At 38.1% G+C, this 19,524-nt stretch overlaps 2 protein-coding genes across 4 annotated transcripts; one reads left to right on the top strand and one right to left on the bottom strand.

Annotated features, from left to right (window-relative positions):
• Positions 1-1,834: 1,834 nt before the first annotated feature.
• Positions 1,835-8,458, bottom strand: akt1s1 (AKT1 substrate 1 (proline-rich)). 3 transcript variants are annotated; one of them, XM_055194057.2, is made up of 6 exons: positions 8,318-8,458; positions 6,870-7,567; positions 6,465-6,741; positions 6,273-6,356; positions 3,471-3,640; positions 1,835-3,324 (listed from the first exon to the last, which is right to left on the bottom strand). In XM_055194057.2, exons 2-6 carry the CDS (start codon positions 7,260-7,262, stop codon positions 3,187-3,189), a joined length of 1,062 nt encoding a protein of 353 aa, XP_055050032.2. In that variant the 5' UTR covers positions 7,263-7,567; positions 8,318-8,458; the 3' UTR covers positions 1,835-3,186. The 3 variants fall into 3 exon arrangements, with proteins under 3 accessions (XP_055050032.2, XP_055050031.2, XP_055050033.2); XM_055194056.2 differs by having other exon boundaries at positions 8,299-8,453; XM_055194058.2 differs by having other exon boundaries at positions 6,870-7,557; positions 8,295-8,440.
• Positions 8,459-8,724: 266 nt separating this feature from the next.
• Positions 8,725-18,325, top strand: tbc1d17 (TBC1 domain family, member 17). The gene is made up of 17 exons (XM_055194059.2): positions 8,725-8,863; positions 9,443-9,538; positions 9,992-10,069; positions 10,385-10,502; positions 10,889-11,075; positions 11,199-11,310; positions 12,008-12,178; positions 12,259-12,384; positions 12,510-12,613; positions 13,047-13,141; positions 14,322-14,438; positions 14,525-14,625; positions 14,863-14,962; positions 16,061-16,158; positions 17,155-17,271; positions 17,385-17,471; positions 17,568-18,325. Exons 1-17 carry the CDS (start codon positions 8,837-8,839, stop codon positions 17,751-17,753), a joined length of 1,920 nt encoding a protein of 639 aa, XP_055050034.2. The 5' UTR covers positions 8,725-8,836; the 3' UTR covers positions 17,754-18,325.
• The last annotated feature ends 1,199 nt before the right edge of the window (positions 18,326-19,524 follow it).

Raw genomic sequence — 19,524 nt, forward strand, 5'->3', positions numbered from 1 at the left:
ACATCTTAAAGCATCAACTAGCAGCCTTGACACGCTCCCCACATCTTTTCTCAAAAAGGTACTTAACTGATTAGAAACTGACATATTAAAAATAGTAAACACCTCTCTGATAACAGGCACCTTTCCAGATTCATTAAAAACAGCAGTTGTTAAGCCTCTCCTAAAAAAGAGTAACCTAGACAAAACCATACTTAGCAACTACAGACCAATCTCAAATCTTCCGTTTATAGGCAAAATAATTGAAAAGGTTGTTTTCAATCAGCTGAACAAATTCTTAAACTCAAATGGCTATCTGGACAATTTTCAATCCGGCTTCCGTCAGCATCAACAGCACAGAGACAGTGCTCTTAAAGATAATAAATGATATTCGATTAAACTCTGATTCAGGTAAAATATCAGTGCTGGTGCTACTAGATCTTAGTGCTGCCTTTGACACAGTAGATCACACCATACTCTTACATAGACTGGAAAACTGGGTAGGGCTCTCTGGGATGGTCCTCAAATGGTTTAAAACATACCTAGAAGGAAGAGGTTACTATGTGAACATAGGTAACCATAAATCTGAGTGGACATCCATGACATGTGGGGTCCCACAGGGTTCAATTCTTGCACCGCTTCTGTTTAATTTGTATATGCTCCCACTTTGTCAAATAATGAAAAAGAACCAAATTGCTTACCACAGCTATGCAGATGACACCCAGATATACTTAGCCCTGTCACCTAATGACTACAGCCCCATTGACTCTCTATGTAAATGCATTGATGAAATTAACTTTTGGATGCGTCAAAACTTCCTCCAGTTAAACAAAGACAAAACTGAAGTCATTGTATTTGGAAATAAAGATGAAACTCTCAAAGTTAACACATACCTTGACTCTAAGGGTCTAAAGACACAAAATAAAGTCAGAAATCTTGGTGTAATTTTAGAGTCTGACCTTAATTTCAGTAGTCACGTGAAAGCAATAAGCAAATCAGCTTACTACCATCTCAGAAATATTGCCAGAATTAGCTGTTTTGTCTCAAGACAGGACTTAGAGAAACTTGTTCATGCTTTCATCACCAGCAGGGTGGATTACTGCAATGGACTTCTTACGGGGATCCCCAAAAAGACCATTAGACAGCTGCAGCTCATACAAAACACTGCTGCCAGAATTCTGACCAGAAGCAAAAAATCTGAGCACATTACTCCAGTCCTCAGGTCCTTACACTGGCTTCCTGTTACATTTAGAATAGATTTTAAAGTATTGTTACTCGTTTATAAATCACTTCATGGCTTAGGACCCAAATACATGACAGATATGCTAACTGTGTATAAACCTAAAAGATTACTCAGATCATTAGGATCAGGTCAGTTAGAAATACCAAGGGTTAACTCAAAACAAGGTGCATCAGCATTTAGTTATTATGCCACCTCTAGCTGGAATCAGCTTCCAGATGAGATCAGATGTGCTTCAACAGTAAACACTTTTAAATCTAGATTAAAAACACATCTGTTTAACTCTGCATTTACTGAATGAGCACTGTGCTGCTTCACACTGACTGCACTTTTAACTCAAGTCACTTTTACTTCTGTTTTATTCTTTTTACCTTTTTAAAGTGTTTTTATTAAAATCACATTTATTTTCTTTAATTGTTATACTAAATTTTCATGTGTCTTTGTTTTTATAGTGATTTTATTGTGTATCTATTATTTTTACATTTCCTTTTTCTCTTTTATATATTGTTTTCTCATTTCTATGTAAAGCACTTTGAATGACCTCTGTGTATGAAATGTGCTATACAAATAAACTTGCCTTGCCTTTGAATACTCATACAAAAAAAAATAAAGACAGAATTCAAAAACAAACAACTGTTTTATTGAAAACGTATTTACTTGAACATCGAACAGCTGTGAAATGTTTAAAAATGGACACACAGCAAGTTGACTTTTGTAGTGTAAAGTCTCATGTTCAAAATTTTTTATTTCTTCAATCACACAGGTGTTTTAGAGAAATTAGGACACTATCAATAACAGAACATCGTGCATATCCACATATCTGCTTCACTGGTTGAGCCAGAGATGCATTTACGAGAATAGTTCACACGAACATAAAAATTCTACATCGATCGCTGATATGTTGCTCCAAACCAATAAGACTCACTCATCCAAGGAGTATAAAAATGAATGTTATGCTAAACATTGCTGAAAGCCTCAGTACCCACTCACTTTACATGGGAAAAAGCAGCATTAATGTTTAGCAAAATTTCTCCTTGTGTTCTAGAAAACAGGAACAACATGAGGGCGAGTAAATGGCAGAATTCATGTTTTGGGTAAACCATCCTTCTTATTTGTCAAAAATTCAGAACATTTTCAAAGTTAACGGATTTCAGAACATTAAGAAGCAAATAAGATCCTGTCCTTGTGTTTACAAAGCCCTGATTAAGTAAATCTTAAAGAAATTAAAGTGAGTGCACAAAGATTAAAAATGACATCATTTGTTAAGCATTCACATTAACATCTAGTCAGCTTTTGGGGAATATAAACTACTAAGTCCAGTAGTCTATATATATTAAGTACACATAGTGTTTGCGAATGTACATTGCTCCTCTGATGATGATGGATGTCTTGAGTATCAGTGTGAAATCGACTCCTATACGATCAGTTAATCCCACACTGCAGAGGACAAATACTGGGTGCAACTAGTCATGCAATGATGTACATTTAGTGTTTCTTAATGGAATGCACTACATAACTAAAGTATGACACTGTTTGGTTTAAGCCAGTGCTTCCTGTCCTGGAAACCCCCAAGCAACACTCACTCAACACTCAACACCCAATTCAGATCTTGCAGTCACTTACAGAGTCGCATCAAATGTGTTAAATTGTGAAGACATCCAAAATGTATGCTGGTGTTTGGGGCTCCAGGACAGGGTTGAGAAGCACTCGTTAAATCCATCAGATATTCTCAAATATTTTAATGTCAAATATTTTTAACTCCTCCTCCTGCAAAAATAAATGAAAGGTTTGCTTTTAAAAGGTTCTGTCACTTGCAATGCGATAGAAATACTTTTATTCAAGAGAAGCTTTCGATTTTGGCAACGTCTTTGCTAAAATATATCCCTCACTGTGTCTTATAAACTCGCTTTCACGCACAATTAAGCTTACAACTGGCCTCCCCCTGATTCTCGTACATATACCCTCTTTTCTCAGTGTTTGAGAGAGAAGTCTCCTGTGTTAAGACGAGGTCGCGGGAGTGCTCCAAACATCTCTGTACCATCTGTAGCCCCGGGGACGAGGAGAGCTTTCATACTGGCTGCTATGTGGTCCAGATCTGCACAGCCCACCTTAAATACAAAAGCCAATTTTCATAAAACTAAACTGTATAGTATAAGAGTGTGGATATGACTACCAAATAATGACGGGTTTGATAAATGGCTTAGGGTTTTGTAAATTCTGTTAATATAGTTTTTACTATGAGAGCGTTACTGACCCTTTCTCCGCTGTGGGAGTCGCCCTGTGGGGCGTGGTTGTTCCGGTAGCCCCACACTGGTACAGAAACAGGCAGTGAACGCGCCATTGCCATGGGGTTGGACGAGCGAGATGCTAAGCGACCCATGGCCAAGCCACGCGGAGGGGGAGGCGCTTCCTCACTCAATGACCCTGAGAGGAATAAAACAGAAAATAAGATAAAAACACCCCTAAACAACTGGCCACTTAAAAAGGACAAGTTAATGCTGGAACCCATCTTAAAGAATTACTCCACTTTCTTAAAAAAAATCCAGACAATTTATTCACCCGACGTCATCCAAAATGATATTTTATTTACGTAGTTCGGGAGGAGCACGTCAAATAAACCACTTAAATACTTCCAGCTGTCTATAATTAGTAATCAACAAATACTCTAGTACCACCAGCTGTCCACAATCAGTAATCCTCATATCTACCCAATCAGCACAAAGGCAAGCCATATACAAGTCAAAGTTTAACTCTCCAAAGATCCTCTGCAGCCTTCAGAATCCCTCCACCACGCCGTCTCCTCTCATTCACCAGGTTAATTCTTAAACCGTGGGGGGATACTCTGCATTCGGGCCCATTTCCGAGCGCAGAGCTCTCTCCTCGGACAGCACCCCAAATACGTTTACTAATTTAATCTATCCAACTTATTTGTAAGTGTGAACTCGTGAAATGTTGATGTCTTCCTTGGTTCAATCGAGATGATGTTTTTTGAGGAAAACATTCCAAGACTTTTCTCATGTTTATAGACTTTATTGGACTTTGACTTTCAAAGGGCTCTAAACAATCCCAAACGAGGCACAAGGATCCCACACAGCGAAACAAGAGTCACCTCCGACAAGAAAAATACAAATTAAGCACTTTAAAACCACAACTTCCTCCTGGACCATCCGTGTGACGCACCAGCGCAACCCCAAGCAATGCGCCATCACGTCGAAAGGTCACGCATCACATATTTGAAACGCACACTTGTGGACAGTTTTAAACAATTATGACACAAAGACATTAATCAGTATCATTCCACATACAACGATGTCAGAACACTCCTCTATCTCCACACTTGTAAACACTGAAATTATAGTTTTGCATACATTATGCGTGACCCTTAGACGTGCCCACGCAATTATGTGATGTCGCGCTAATGCGTCACATGCTAGTGCAAGGCGAGTTGTTGTGGTTTAAAAAAAGTGGTTACCGGTATGTATTTTTGTCGTTAAAAATAACTATTGTTTTACTACATATGACGCTTATGCCTTGTTTGCGATCATTTAGAATCCTTTGAAGCGGAGTTGAAACGGCAGTTTTTTTAACTGCATTAAAACTGCTGAGGTCCAATAAAGTCTATTGAACTGAAAAAAACAAATCCTGAAATGTTTTCCCTTTTCATTTTCCTTATGAAAGTGGAATAATCCTTCAAAGGATAATCAAAATTAACCCATAAATTACTCACCCTCAACAGTCCAAGATAAATGTCCATCATCATTTAGACAAGCACATTTGGGGGGGTTCCCAGACAGGGCTTAAGCTTATTCCCAGATTAACTTAATGTTAGTGTTGTCTTGATCAAAAACAACTTGCTCTGTCGTCATCTTAAAACATATCAGCGCGAGTGTTGTGTATGAAGATGCACACCGGTAATGTTTATTTATAAATGATGCTTTTAAAAATGAACTAAATATCCTAATTTAACTAAGGCCTAGTCCTGGTTTCAGCGAATCCCTGTCCGGGGAAACCGCACCTTGTAGTTAGTTCAGTAAATGTCCCTGCTCTTCCAAGCTTTATACTGGCAGAAAACAGGGATCAGGGAGCAACCCCCGACCTCAAACCCAAAAAAGTGCATTTATCCTTTTTGATTCCTTTATTATAAATTTTAAAATATGAATATTTTTCTTACAAAATAGCATCGATTACCCCCAAAAGACCTGTTCTAACCCATTGGAGCCGTGTGTATTACTTCTGTGAAGGACGGATGCACTTCTTGTGGTCCAAAGCCAGAAGCCGCTCCCCGATCCCTGCCCTCCACCACCACTAGCCCGGAAAGCAAGGACACTCACTAAAATAGCTCAAAATGTGCTCTTGGGAATGTTGGGGAAAAACACATAGTTTTAAATTACCCGAGGACACTAATATTATACCTAACCCGTGTCCGACACAAAACTTTTAGACCCAAACTTCCTTGGGTCTTAGGTCGGACATCGAGTTTTCAGATCTAGGTGGACCCGTGAAGATCTATATTTACAGCACAGGTGGCTGGCACAAAAAGCCCAAAATATTAAACAAATTTCGCGATTACACAAAATTTTAGACTTCAACATTAAAGGGACATCATGAAAATCTGACTTTTTCCATGTTTAAGTGCTACAATTGGGTCCTCAGTGCTTCGATCATCCTAGGAAATGTGAAAAAGAACGACCCAGTAACTTTTGGTAAATTATTCTCTGCAAGCATGTAAAAAATAGGTCATTGAAATTTGGCTCCTCTTGTGATGTCAGAAGGGATAATACCGCCCCTTAATCTGCACTATCCAACCACGGCACTCCCATTTAGTGCAGAGATCAGCTCTGGGACACACCCACATTTTTCCTCACACCTACAAAGTGGCAATTTTAAAATGTTATAATAAATGATCTATATGGTATTTTGAGCTAGAAGTTCACATATGTACTCTAGGAATACCAAAGATTTATTTGACATCTTAAAAAAAGTCTTGTGAAATATCCCCTTTAACCAATATTTACAGTAACTGAGTTTGACAATTATTCATAGCCCAGCTTCTCACCATCGGTGCTCTCCTCTTCCCCATCAGACTCAAAGAAGGGTTCACAGTCCCGAGACAGAGAATCCTCATCCATCGAAAAGACTCCTGAGAGAGCAAAAAACAAAATTTATCACTTGAATTCAGATATCACTGCAGAAATAAGATAACAAAAAACATTATCTTACCACAATAAACCACTATATGTTAACTTACCGGCCGATTCATTAAGGTTACGCCTCCTTTCGTCCAAATTTTCCTCCTCTTCTTCTTCTTCTTCTTCTTCATCCTCCCCCTCAAAGCACACAAAGTCTGTTCTTTCTCTTGACTTCTCATGTCTCTCTATCACTGCTCTCTCTCTATCAAGCTCTCCAATCCCATGATGCCCTGCAGGCTGCCCCACAGCAGCAGCTGAGCTGTAGATTGACGGGTAGCTCTGTGAATAAAGTCTTGCGTTGGGACTAACAGACCCGACTCCATCACCAGAAAGGCTCTTTAAAAAACAACCAACATCAAAGTTATGACACTACAAAAATGAACCATGGTTTCAAAGTCTTTAGTCTCGGTTTAGGTGGTCTTGACTTCAACACTACTAATTACAAAGAGTCAAACACAACTTACCACCCTTTGAGAGGGCATGTCCACACCTAGTTTGGCTCCTCCCACTTCTGTATTCAAACGTATATGCCTTTGTGCCGTCAGTACGGTGGTGGAGTGCAGAACTGCGATGTCATCCATGTATCGCCGTGACGACTCAGCCAGTGGCCCTTGACCCCAAATGTGATATGCATAATCGCACTTCTTGGTTCCGGATGACAGAATTCCACCTACTTCATGATTCCTCGCTCCCTCGCCCTCAATCCCAGAACCTCCAAACCTCTTATATGCCATCAGAATAGCCAAATCACACCCGGCCTTCTGACTATACGCCTCAGCTGCAGCAAGCAGTGCCAGCCAGCTTTCCTTATGATTATCTGGGATCTCAGGGTTAGAGGATTTGGTGACAGAGGCCATAATGGGTGCGTTCAACAACCAATAGTTCTGTTTTTGGAATTAGTTTTGGAATGTTAAAATGCTGGTGTCAAATCAGGATAGGTGTTATTTGTCTACTAGCTGTGCGTATGTGTCTTTTAAATGTCACCTTATGTCCTTACACAAATCTTAGATTATTATGTGTAGTTAACACTCTTTGGTAAACAGAACTTGGTTTAGCACATGCTGATGGACTGTTATAAGAGGCACATTTGTAATGAAGTGACAGTGTCTGCGTGCATGTGAGAACTAGGGGAGAGAGGAAGGATGTCACTTGCTGGTGTTACCTAAGAAGAAAAACAAATAATGTATTGAATATGATCATCGTCATTTCATTTTAGTAACAATTACACAATTCGTGTTTACATTTATGCGTCCCATTAACGTGTACACATTTGTCGGACGCTTTTGTTGCAGTGCATTCAAGATATGCATTTTTATATATTATAAGCAGGCACAATGCTCTACCAACTGAGCTACACCAGACACCTCAACTGTTAAACCCCCACTAACTTGAGGGGCACACCTCCATTTCTTCGCACGTGTCACACACGTACACACCTTAAATGTTTGATGCGTTTTAATGCTTATGTTTAAATACAGTTGCACCAATAAAATTGATTTGCAGGCCTGTTGTGCATGCAGCGAATCTGAATGCCTATCGAAGCAACGTGATATACAACCAACTATACAAGAAGGACGCTCCTGCAGCTGCTGCTGTTGTTGTTGCTGTTGTTGTTGTTTTTTTGTCAATGTCAGCTTTTAATGAGTAGGCATTGGCAATGAAACATTGCTGAAATAAGTGGATAAACAACGGTGTATTTGCATTACGCCATACGCTGATTTTAAGCTTGTTGATCGGTTCGCTGGCCAAGTGCAATACAGGCCAGTCTGCTCCACTGTTAGCAATGCAGCTAATAACAAACAGACGTCTAGTGGCTTCATTTGTTTCAACGTTTTCAATGAATAGAAATACATTTAAACAGTTACGAAAAGGAAGAAAGAGTAATCAACTTACACGTTTAATATCCTCCCACCTTTTCCACTCGTCTTTCAGTCCCACAACTTAAAACCCTCTCTTGATCTGAGCCCCTTGTCTGTCCGTCCGTGCCTGCCTGTCTCTCCCCTAGACTCCAGTGCAGCGACGTGCACAGCGCTGTTTACATAGCAGCAGACGCACCCGCGATGGTCGCGCGCGTCCTAATGTCTCATTCAAAAAGAATAATTATGTACAGGAGAAATAATGAAAGACATAAATGATAAATTATGTGAGATTATATGGCATTCATGGGATTTCTTTGTATTTTTTGGCAGACCCCAGTGTATCAATTTTTTTCCAATGACCTGGTGGTGTGTAACATTATGAATAGATATTATAATTGTACTATTTTATTATAATTATAATATTTATATTTTTCATATTTATATTGTAAAATATATATAAAGCCAATTTATGAGTTTGAAGTATGTGATTGGCTGCTGCGGAGGGGGCGGTGTCATACTGGAAAAAAAACGGAAGTGCGATTGTTTTGGTCGACGAAGTGAGCAGCTGAGGAATGGAGGCGAAGCCAGAAAGTCACAAGGTGTGTAGTTTGTTTGTCAGTAACATTGCGTTTATATCGTCTTTAATATATGACAAAATCTTTATATCGTTTTTATCTTTTCACGTATTTACTTCCACTGTATTAGTCTGTCAAAGAGTTTTCCACAGTTGTAACGTTAGCTACGTTAGCCAGTACGCAGTCTGTTGATTGACACTGTTGGTTCGAGCCCAATGGTTTAGTCATTGTCAAAACTTTATGATGGGTTAATATGTCACTGTCACACATTGGGTAACACGTAGCTCAATGCTTTGTTGTTGCTTGACTTTACTGGTCAAACCAGTTAATTGGCTACTTTGAAGATCTAATACTGTTAACATGCTATGAATAATGTGTCACATGTATTACCTGATATCTTTAATACAGCAGTTAATATAACCAGAAAATAAACGGTTTGTTTCTTGGTCTTGGTTTGGGAAATAAATAGATATGTAAATGAAACGTTAGTTTATTTTTCAGGAAATGTACAAAATATTCCTAATCCTAATATAAATAAGTGCTAATAATGCATAGTTGTGTTATTATTAGAAACCAAACGTGTTGTGTTGTGTCATTCATCAGCTGATTTTTGAGAAGGAGGGGGTTTATCTCCACACCAATGCCAAGAGAAGTAATCAGGACACAACCGTCCCTGGTTTTATTCGGATAGTTGAACGGGTAAGATCAGCATGTATCAGTCTTTTTAAAGTAGTTTTATGATATTGGTATATATTAGACTTTTATGCATGGATGACTAAATTACATTATATTTTCTTTTTTCCAAAACAAGATAATCATTCCAAGTTTAATAAATAATAATAATAAAAACAAAAAAGAACTTAGGGGTAAGGGTCAAAGGTTAAATTATCCATATTAATTTTAATATGACACCCTGAATGGTTAAAATGGCCATTGTACATTGCAGTTGATGCAATGAATGAATAAAAGGGTTAAATACAGTATTGGTAATGTCTTTCCACATTTAAAAAAAAATGTTATTTAAAGACTTGGATGGATATCTATTGATCTTTTTATTATTGCAAAGCTGCTTTTAAAAATGATCTTTTTATTATTGCAAAGCTGCTTTGTGAAAACTAAAGTGCTATATGAATTGAATTGAATCTTGTGCAGGATGGAGAGCCAGCACTGGAATGGAGCCCTGTTGAGGATGACGGAAGAAACACTCCTGCTGTCTTATATACCAAGAAGGTTGGTAAACATGACTGGTGGTTTGTTAAGATCAAAGTTCACTTGTAAAATACTTGGCTGGGAATGGCAGTAAAGTGCTTTTTACATCAATATTAAAGATTCATAAAGAATAAAAATGTTTGTTATGTAGACTTTATTGTCCAGAGACAACAATAAGCAATAAGTTAATTTCCCTGTAAAATGTAAATGGATAAATCAATACATAGTTCTGTTTGTTTTAAATAGCAACATTGATTTAACTAACAGTGTGAGTTTAACAAAGAAGTCGCTCAAATCACACTTCTCTTTTAACTGTAACATTGTGTTTCCGGAAAGGACGGAGAGGACGGGGAAGAAGAGACCAAATTTGACCCAGGCTATGAGCCAGACTGGGCTGTCATTAGTACAGTCAAGCAGGAGAGACGGCAAGAGCGTCTGCCAGTTAAAGAAACGGGTACAGTTCTAAACTGGTAGCTGATTTTGGATGTGTGCATCCTTTTTCCCAAGCACACTAAGGGGTGGTTTCCTGGAGAGGGTTTAAAATAATCCAGAACTAAGCCTTAGTTATATTAGGGCATTTAAGTCGTTTTTACAAACATATCTTACAAAAAAACAACACTGGTTTGCATCTTGAGATTAAACAATGGCACTGATATGTTTTAAGATATGCCAACAAACTGTGTTTTTTTAAATTAAGGCAGCTCAAACATGCATTTTTTTCTGGGAATAGCACAAGCCCTGTCTGGGAAACCACCCCTAAATGTTTAAATACAGTGAGTACATTATTATCTGCACTTACATTAATTTGTTGTATAAGCTTTGTCTTCCATCTTTTGGCAGGTCACTGGGGCGCCTTCTCTTTACCCCTGTCAGAGCTGTACTCCCTGCGGAGGGCTCGCTTTTCTCTGGGCAGGAACTTCCTGGTGCTGACCACCAGAGGGAGCGCTTCTCTCCCTCCACTGCATTTCCGTAGAGGGGGCACTAGAGAGCTGCTGAAAGCCATGCAGCGGTATATCCGACTTGCTCCGTGAGTTGCATACAATTTTTTGTCTTTTATATCTCTTCTGATCAGTCACCACTTTTGCTTTGTAGTACCTACATACTACTTGTATACTCGCATGACACATTTCGGTCCAATCTCTTGTCTTAGGTCTCCCCTGGATACTAGGCTCTTTCTGGCATACCCACATGATTCTGGAGCCCTATCACAGTCGTTTGATGAGCTGCACCTCTTTGATGATACAAGTGCGGACCTTGTCTCTGTAAGTCTATTGCACGTGTATTATGTGTATTTTGTTAAGCTCAGGGTTCCCACGGGTCCTTGAAATCCTTGAAAGTTCGGAATCTGGGGAAAAAAATCCATATTATTCCCTGTGTAGTGTAGGATAACAAAATAAAAATTCTACACTTTTTAAGCACACATGCTAAACTATTACTTTTAAATGCTTATATCTTCTGTATGTGAATGTTGATTCATACCAAAATGCTTTTTTGCATAGTTGTGTTTGACAAATGAAAATGTCTCGGGTTACGTATGTAACTGTTGTTCCCTAAAAAGGGAATAAGACACTGCATCTCCCTTGCCATACTTCCTGCGTCCCTGTAAAGGCAATATTTCAGATATAGCGATATACTTCCTGACTCCCGCGTCACACTGTCTTTGTAATAAAGCCTCACCATTGGTTGAATTGGTTGATATACACATTCAGACACACTTACCCCTGGAGGCATCCCCAAAGTGTCACCGCAGCGACGCAGCGCAAGTTCCCTCGAAAGGGAACTGTAACAATGTATCTTTAAAGGTAACACAATGTAACCTTGCTCTCACTTGAAATGTGTCCCCACATTTAGTCCTTGAATTTGAGGGTATTGGACCTGGAAAGTCCTTGAAAGGTCCTTGAATTTGAAGTAAACTAAGGTGTGGGAACCCTGAGAAACATGTACATGTTGTACCTACAGAGGTTTATTCAGGACCCTTATGCGACCACATTCGGGGGGTTCTCCAAAGTTACTAACTTCTTCCGGGGAGCAATCAGGCCTCCAGACTCGACCCTCGGTAACCGCTCTCCACAGGATGCTTTAAGTCCGCATCTGACTGACGAGGAGCCAGGCTTTGAGCTCATTACCTGCGTGAGTCACCGAGCTTCTTGTGTGTCCATCTAATAGTGTTTTCATGCATAAACATGAATAAGAGATTTTATTTTCTCAAGGGGGTGGAGCTCGGCCCCAGACCGAATGTCAAAAGAGGAAAACCTTTGGATAATTGGGATCAGTTTTTGGACTCAGAGGGGCGTGTCACTGATCCACAGCGAGTCAAGGAGCTGGTGTTTAGAGGGGTAGGTTCATGTTGTCATTGCATAAATGCATAGAGAAATGTTTAATTATTTTGTGGAACTAACTTCTGATCCCCCCCCTGATTTTGACATGATCTGATAATTGAAAACAAATTTTCTTTTTTCAGGGCATTGTTCCATCTCTGCGGAAGGAGGTGTGGAAATTCCTTTTGGGATTTTACCCGTGGAAGAGCACAACCAAAGAAAGAGAGGAAATTCTTCTGGTCAAAACGTGAGCTTAACTTCCCCTATTATTTACACTGTATTTCTTCACTCAGTTTTTCATTAGGCTATAGTGTTATCTAGAGTGATTTGATCTTTTGTGGTTTCCTGTGTCATTCTTTATAGCCGTTTATCTCAGTCAGCACATGACATGCATTTTTAACAACCTGTTAAAATTATACTAATGTGATATGCTTTCTGTCACACTTAAAGTGCATGCTAACAGATAAACAGCTTTCTCTGGTTGAACTGGTGTTATCTGGTGTGGTTTATTGGTTTTAAAGGGGTTAAAGGGTCAGTGGATCAGGCTGGGAGACCAGCTGTTCAACCATGTAAACAACTAAAACACCAGCTCGACCTTGTTTGGGTACTAGTTTAGGCTGTTTAACGTGTTTAAGTTTTTTTTGTTGTTTAATGTTTGTTTGTTTGTTTGTTTCAAACAGAGATGAGTATTTCAGGATGAAGGTTCAATGGAAATCAGTTAGTGAAGAGCAGGAGATGAGGAACTCTCTCTTCAGAGGATACCGTAGCCTCATAGGTCAGTTCAGCTATCTGTCATCACTATTAGGGTGGTCCCTATAATGGGTCAAAAAAATAATAATAATAATTTTAAATGTTCAACTCTCACCCCCTAAATGTGTTAGGATATCAATAAAAACAAACTGTGCAAAATTTTGAATTGTTCCTACAATATCTAGAGGTTGCTCAAAGCCTTTGAATATTTCTGAAATCACATATTTTTTGCAAAAACTGTACCATTTAAAAACGCACATAACATTCTAGAAGGGTAACTTTGTTCTAGTTATTTATTTCAGTCTCTTCTGATCCGTGTAACCATATAGCAGACTTGCTTTGTGTTGCTTTAGCCATTGTCTCAGTGTACATTGTTTATTGTGCTTCATTCACATTGAAGCTTTTTTGCTTTGAAAGACATATCACAACTAAAACAGGAGTTTTAATTGCATGAGGAGCAACTTTGACTGAAATAACGTTACAACCGAGGTATGCAGCAAAGCATTTGTGAAGCCACAACACGCACAACCTTGAGGCGGATGGGGATGTCCATCCCTTTCTGACCACCATGTACCCATCCTCTGATGGCTACTTCCAGCATGTCACAAACCTCGAATCATTTCAAATTGGTTATTTGAACATGACAATGAGTTCACTGTACTAAAATGGCCTCCACAGTCACCAGATCTCAACCCAATAGAGCATCTTTGGGATGTGGTGGAATGGGAGCTTCGGGCCCTGGATGTGCATCCCACAAATCTCCACCAACTGCAAGATGCTATCCTAGCAATATGGGCCAACATTTCTAAAAAAAAATGCTTTCAGCACCTTGTTGAATAACTTAACACAGTATTAGTATGGTGTTCCTAATAATCCTTTAGGTGAGTGTATATTAATAAACAATTAGACATGCTAGCACAAAGTATCACATAATACGCAATTTTTTTTTTATTATTCAAACATGTCAGGTAAGAGCATGAACTTTTAAAAGTTGCAAAATAAGGACCACCCTAATCCCTATTTTTGGATTCTCAAAAGATTAAACCTTCAAACCACTTAAAACTGCTGGGCTCAAATGAGTCAGATAAGAAAATAAGAACATACAAACATAATCTCAAATCTAAAAGTAATAGTCTAAGGTGGTAGTGATTTAGCCAGCTGTAAATCACTACCACTAAATTCCTGCTCTTTTCTGATTCGGACAGAACGGGATGTGAATCGAACAGACAGGCAGAATTCCTTTTTTTCTGGGGATGATAACCCAGGACTTGTTCTCCTTCATGATGTGTTGATGACATACTGCATGTACAATTTTGACCTAGGTAAGTGTTTTTTCATGGTAATTCTACCTACCATCCACCAGACGGCACTGTTTCAACCAATTATTTCTCTTACTCTGCCTTTCTAGGTTATGTCCAGGGAATGAGTGATATTCTGTCTCCTCTCCTCTTTGTCACTGAGAATGAGGTGGAGTCCTTCTGGTGTCTGAAAGGCTTTATGGATTTATTGGTCAGTATACACTTTTGTTTTGCTAATTGTCCTAGACTAAAATGAATGTAAGAGCTGTCCAAACTGAAAACAACTTGCACTGACATATCTTAAAAAACATCAGTGCCTTTTGTTTTGCCTCGAAATGCACACAAGTAATGTTTTTAGTAAGGCATGTTTGTTAAAGCTAGTTATATTTCCTAATTAAACTAAGGCCTCTGTCCGGGAAACCGCCCCTAAGACTTTCTTTGTCCTCAGCATCAAAACTTTGAGGAGTCTCAGGAGGCCATGAAACAACAGCTCCTTCAGCTCAGCATCCTACTGAAAGCAATCGATCCAGAGCTATGTGACTACCTGGGTAAACACAAACACACATTAAAATTATAACTCCCAAGACAACTAAAAAACAAAGAAAATAACCTCAAATTTACTTTTGTAGAGCACAGTATATTGTAAAATTTAAATCTTTATGGCTTTCCATTACACATGAAATAAGAACCTGAGATGCAAAAGCCGCTAAACGCCAAACATCAATAAGATAATGATATTGACCAAATGCTCTTCAAATGCACTTAATCCCAGCCTCAGACCATTCAGAAATACTGGTTTGTTGGCTGAATCCATCAAGAGTCTGATAAAAAAATGCTAATTGTCTCCAATGGAATCTCGCATTTTTCACATAAGCCAGCAGGTAGCGGTTTTCTTCCGCGCTGAGAAAATAAAAAAAATTCAACTTTGTGTGAAAAGCTCCGCTCGTCAATGTCAGTTCTCACACGGCTGTCCAATCACAGTGGAGGAGGGGCGGGACATTACCACAGCAACCAACCGGCTCACAGCTCTCAGCTGAAAAAACACCTGGCATTCGGTGTCCTCCAGGCGTTTTTAGCTGCGTTTTAAAAGTTTTGGTGTGCACGCTCCCTTAGAGGTTTTGCATTTGAGAAAATGTTACTTGCAGTAAGCCCTGAGAACTATAGTATTGCTAAACATATTTAAATGATATCACCATTTAACAAATTCACTTCGGCAGCCCTTAAAATACTAAAGCTATAAAGAAACACTAAATAAACTGAAAAAGAAAAATTCAACTGAAAACTGATAAAATGTCCAAGGTGGGGTGCGTGATTTTTGAAAAAAAAAACACTTTGGAAAAGGGAGTTGTGCCGTCTACCAAACACACTTGTAGCCAATCAGCAGTAAGCAGTATCAAAAGAAGGTCCAGATTCTATTGGGGTAGGGCCGTGTTTGATTAGGTGATTTCAAATGTCAACATTGGCTTTCAGAGATCATGCACCCCCCCTTAAAAACCTATAGTTAAACAATAAAACAAAAAATGAAGCTAAATAAAAAGAACAGTAAAATAAGATGCATTAAAAAAAATTAAATTGAAAACTATTTAAACCTTTGGTTGCAAAATCATTTATGTTCTTATCTCACTCCCTATTCTCCTCTCTTTCAGACTCACAGGACAGTGGCTCACTTTGTTTTTGTTTCCGATGGTTATTAATTTGGTTTAAGAGAGAGTTCACTTTTGAAGACATCTTGGGTCTTTGGGAGGTAAGATAAATCTAATATATAAACAGTTATCACATTATATTCAAACATTAAAGGATTAGTCCATTTTCTTAAAAAAAATGTCAGATAATTTACTCACCACCATGTCATCCAAAATGTTGATGTCTTTCTTTGTTCAGTCGAGAAGAAATTATGTTTTTTGAGGAAAACATTCCAGGATTTTTCTCATTTTAATGGACTTTAATGGACACCAACACTTAACTGTTTAAAATTGCAGTTTCAACAGAGTTTCAAAGAACTCTAAACGATCCCAAACGAGGGATAGGGGTCTTATCTAGCGAAACGATTGTCATTTTTGACCAGAAAAAAAATGCACTTTAAAACCACAATTTCTCGTCTATCTCCGGTCCTGTGATGCGCCAGCGCGACCTCACGTAATTGCGGTATGACATTGAAAGGTCACGTGTTACTTATATGAAACGCACATTTGTGGACCATTTTAAACAATAAACTGACACAAAGACATTAATTAGTATCATTCAACATACAACAACGTCGGAACGGGCCTCTTTCTCCACACTTGTAAACAATGGGGCGTAGTTTCACATACGTCCTCCTTGACCTCTTGACATATTGTGTGGGGTCGCGCTGGTGCGTCGCATGACCGGAGATGGACGAGAGGCTGTGGTTTAAAAGGGCATATTTTTTTCTTGTCAAAAATGACAACCGTTTTGCTAGATAAGACCCTTATACCTTGTTTGGGATCGTTTGGAGTCCTTTGAGGCTCTGTTGAAACTGCAATTTTAAACTGCATTAAAACTGTTAAGTGTTGGGGTCCATTGAGGTCCATTAGGGTGGGAAAGATCCTGGAATGTTTTCCTCAAAAAACATTCTTTGTTCTGTCGAGAAGAAATTAAGACATCAACATTTTGGATGACATGGTGGTGAGTAAATTGTCTGGATTTTTTTAAAGAAAATGGACTAAAAAGCAGCACTGTTTTATTTATTTTTTTTTTATCCTCCTCCAATGTTTTTCAGGTCTTTTGGACACGGCTGCCTTGCGAAAACATTCACTTGCTAATGGCCTGCTCCATTCTTGAGTCACAAAAAAAAGAGCTCATTGGCTCAAATCATGACTTTAACTCTATACTTAAGGTCTGTAAAGCATCGTTTTAGCCTGTGGAAGCAAAATGCCTTTGGAGCACAGAGTTGAATTAGGAAAATGTTATCCAGTCTTGATTCTAACTACGTGTGTTTGTGTGTTTAAGCACATTAATGATCTGTCCATGCAAATGGATTTTCAAAAATTGCTGTGTGATGCAGAAGCCATTTATTTGCAGCTTACCAATTGCAAGGTGAGATGCCAACAGTGCTTTGTTGAAGGAGAGATATGAGTTGTTATATTGTATGATAAAAAAAATAACCTGGTAATGTAACTGCTGTGTTCTCAGGAGCTTCCTGTAAAAGTACAGGAAGTCCTCGGAATATGTGTCCCGTCAAGCTCGGCAGATGTGAGTCCAAATACAGAGCACAGAGAGACTGACACCCTGCTCAGCCAATCAGAGGCCAGAGGAGCTACATCCTGCCAGCCATTTAATGGGCAGACACCACAGCGCCCACCTCCTACATACCCCTAATTCCAGTGATTGGCAGTTGACCAGGAAGTTAGAATATTATCTGAATTATGAAAATATAAGTGTATTAACATGTTTATGAATACTGACATTGATATATTTAAATGTAATTTAGAGATGCAAAACTGTTGCAACTTAATAAAAGTTGATAAGACGTTCATACTGTACTTTCCTAAGAAGGGCAGAATTATTTTCAGCATGCTGTTTGGTGTGTGGATGACTGTGGGCATTGCAAATAAAGAAAGAAATTGTACATCTTGTGATGACTTAGGATGTGCATTAATGCTGCAGCTCACATATTAATATTTACGAAATTGTATGTATCATTGTTGGTGTGGTTATGTATTTTTATTTTAGTGTTTTTTTCTTTAAACATTTGTATGTTAGTGTACTGTATATTCCATCTGTTATATTTCTTTTCTCACGTTAGCAATTGTAAACGCCACATTTAATAAAGGCATAATGCTGTGCATGTAATGTTACAAGAACTTGTAATTCTCATATATACATATATATATTATAAATAGAAATTACTTATTGTGTTATTTTTTTAACCATAGTGCAATTGTATGCTTTTCATATGGCTAAAACAATAAAATCTTTAAAATTTGTACTGTAATTGAAAATCAGACTTGTTCTTTCTTTTCTTGTTAGTGGCACTTGCTAAGGCAATCTTTACTATTATTATTACGCATTTAAAGGGATAGAAATAAAAATTCTGTCATAATTAACTCGCTATCATGTTGTTCTAAATCTGTAGTTTTTTTTTATTTTGATGAACAAAAAAGCAGATATTTTGATAAATGATGGTAAGCACACAGCTGATTGTAACTATTGACGTCCATAGTAGAAAAAATATTAGGAAAGTACCGTATAGTGATAAATGATGAAGATATTTTGATAAATGATGGTAAGCACACAGCTGATTGTAACTATTGACTTCCATAGTAGAAAAAAATATTAGTAAAGTATTGTGATATACCCATTGAATTCCATTGTATTTTTTATTCCTACTATGGAAGTTAATGGTTACAATCAGCTGTGTGCTTACTATCATTTATCAAAATATCTTCTTTTGTGTTCTGGAAAAAAATGAGGATTAAAAAATTATGACAGAATTTTCATTTTTGGGTGAACTATCCCTTTAAAGGTGCAGTGTGTAAATTTTAGCGGCATCTAGTGGTGAGGTTGTGAATTGCAACCAATGGCTCAGTCCACTGCTTACCCCTCGTTTTTTAATCACATAACAAACATGACAAACATGTCATCGGAGACAACTTAGTAAAAAAGTTTGTCCATTAAGGGTTTCTGTAGAAACATGGCGGCAGAAAATGGCGACTTCCATGTAAGGGGACCCTTGGTGTATGTAGATAAAAACGTCTCATTCTAAGACAATAAACACATAACGGTTCATTATGAAAGGTCTTTATACACCACTGATAATATAGTTTTGTATACTATTTTGCATTTCTGTCAAAAGATCCTTCTAAAAATTACACACTGCCTCTTTAAGCTATGGATTTGCTATTTTTTTTTAATGTACTCATTTAACATGTTTGCCAGTATGTAACCACCCAGAAAACGCAAGTATACAGAAAAATGCATATAAAGCTGGTAGGCATTAGTAATTCTCTTTAAAATGTTTAGAAATGTAGTTTCTGTGACTTTGTTGTTTGTGATTTAGTATGATAATATTTGTTCATTTGTAGCCCTTATGAGTTTAGCTCAATGTTAAATTATTCTATTTTCTTAAAGGATTTCAAAAGTTTCTATT

This window comes from Misgurnus anguillicaudatus, chromosome 19, assembly GCF_027580225.2.
Source record: "Misgurnus anguillicaudatus chromosome 19, ASM2758022v2, whole genome shotgun sequence".
Classification (NCBI taxonomy): Eukaryota; Metazoa; Chordata; class Actinopteri; order Cypriniformes; family Cobitidae; genus Misgurnus; species Misgurnus anguillicaudatus.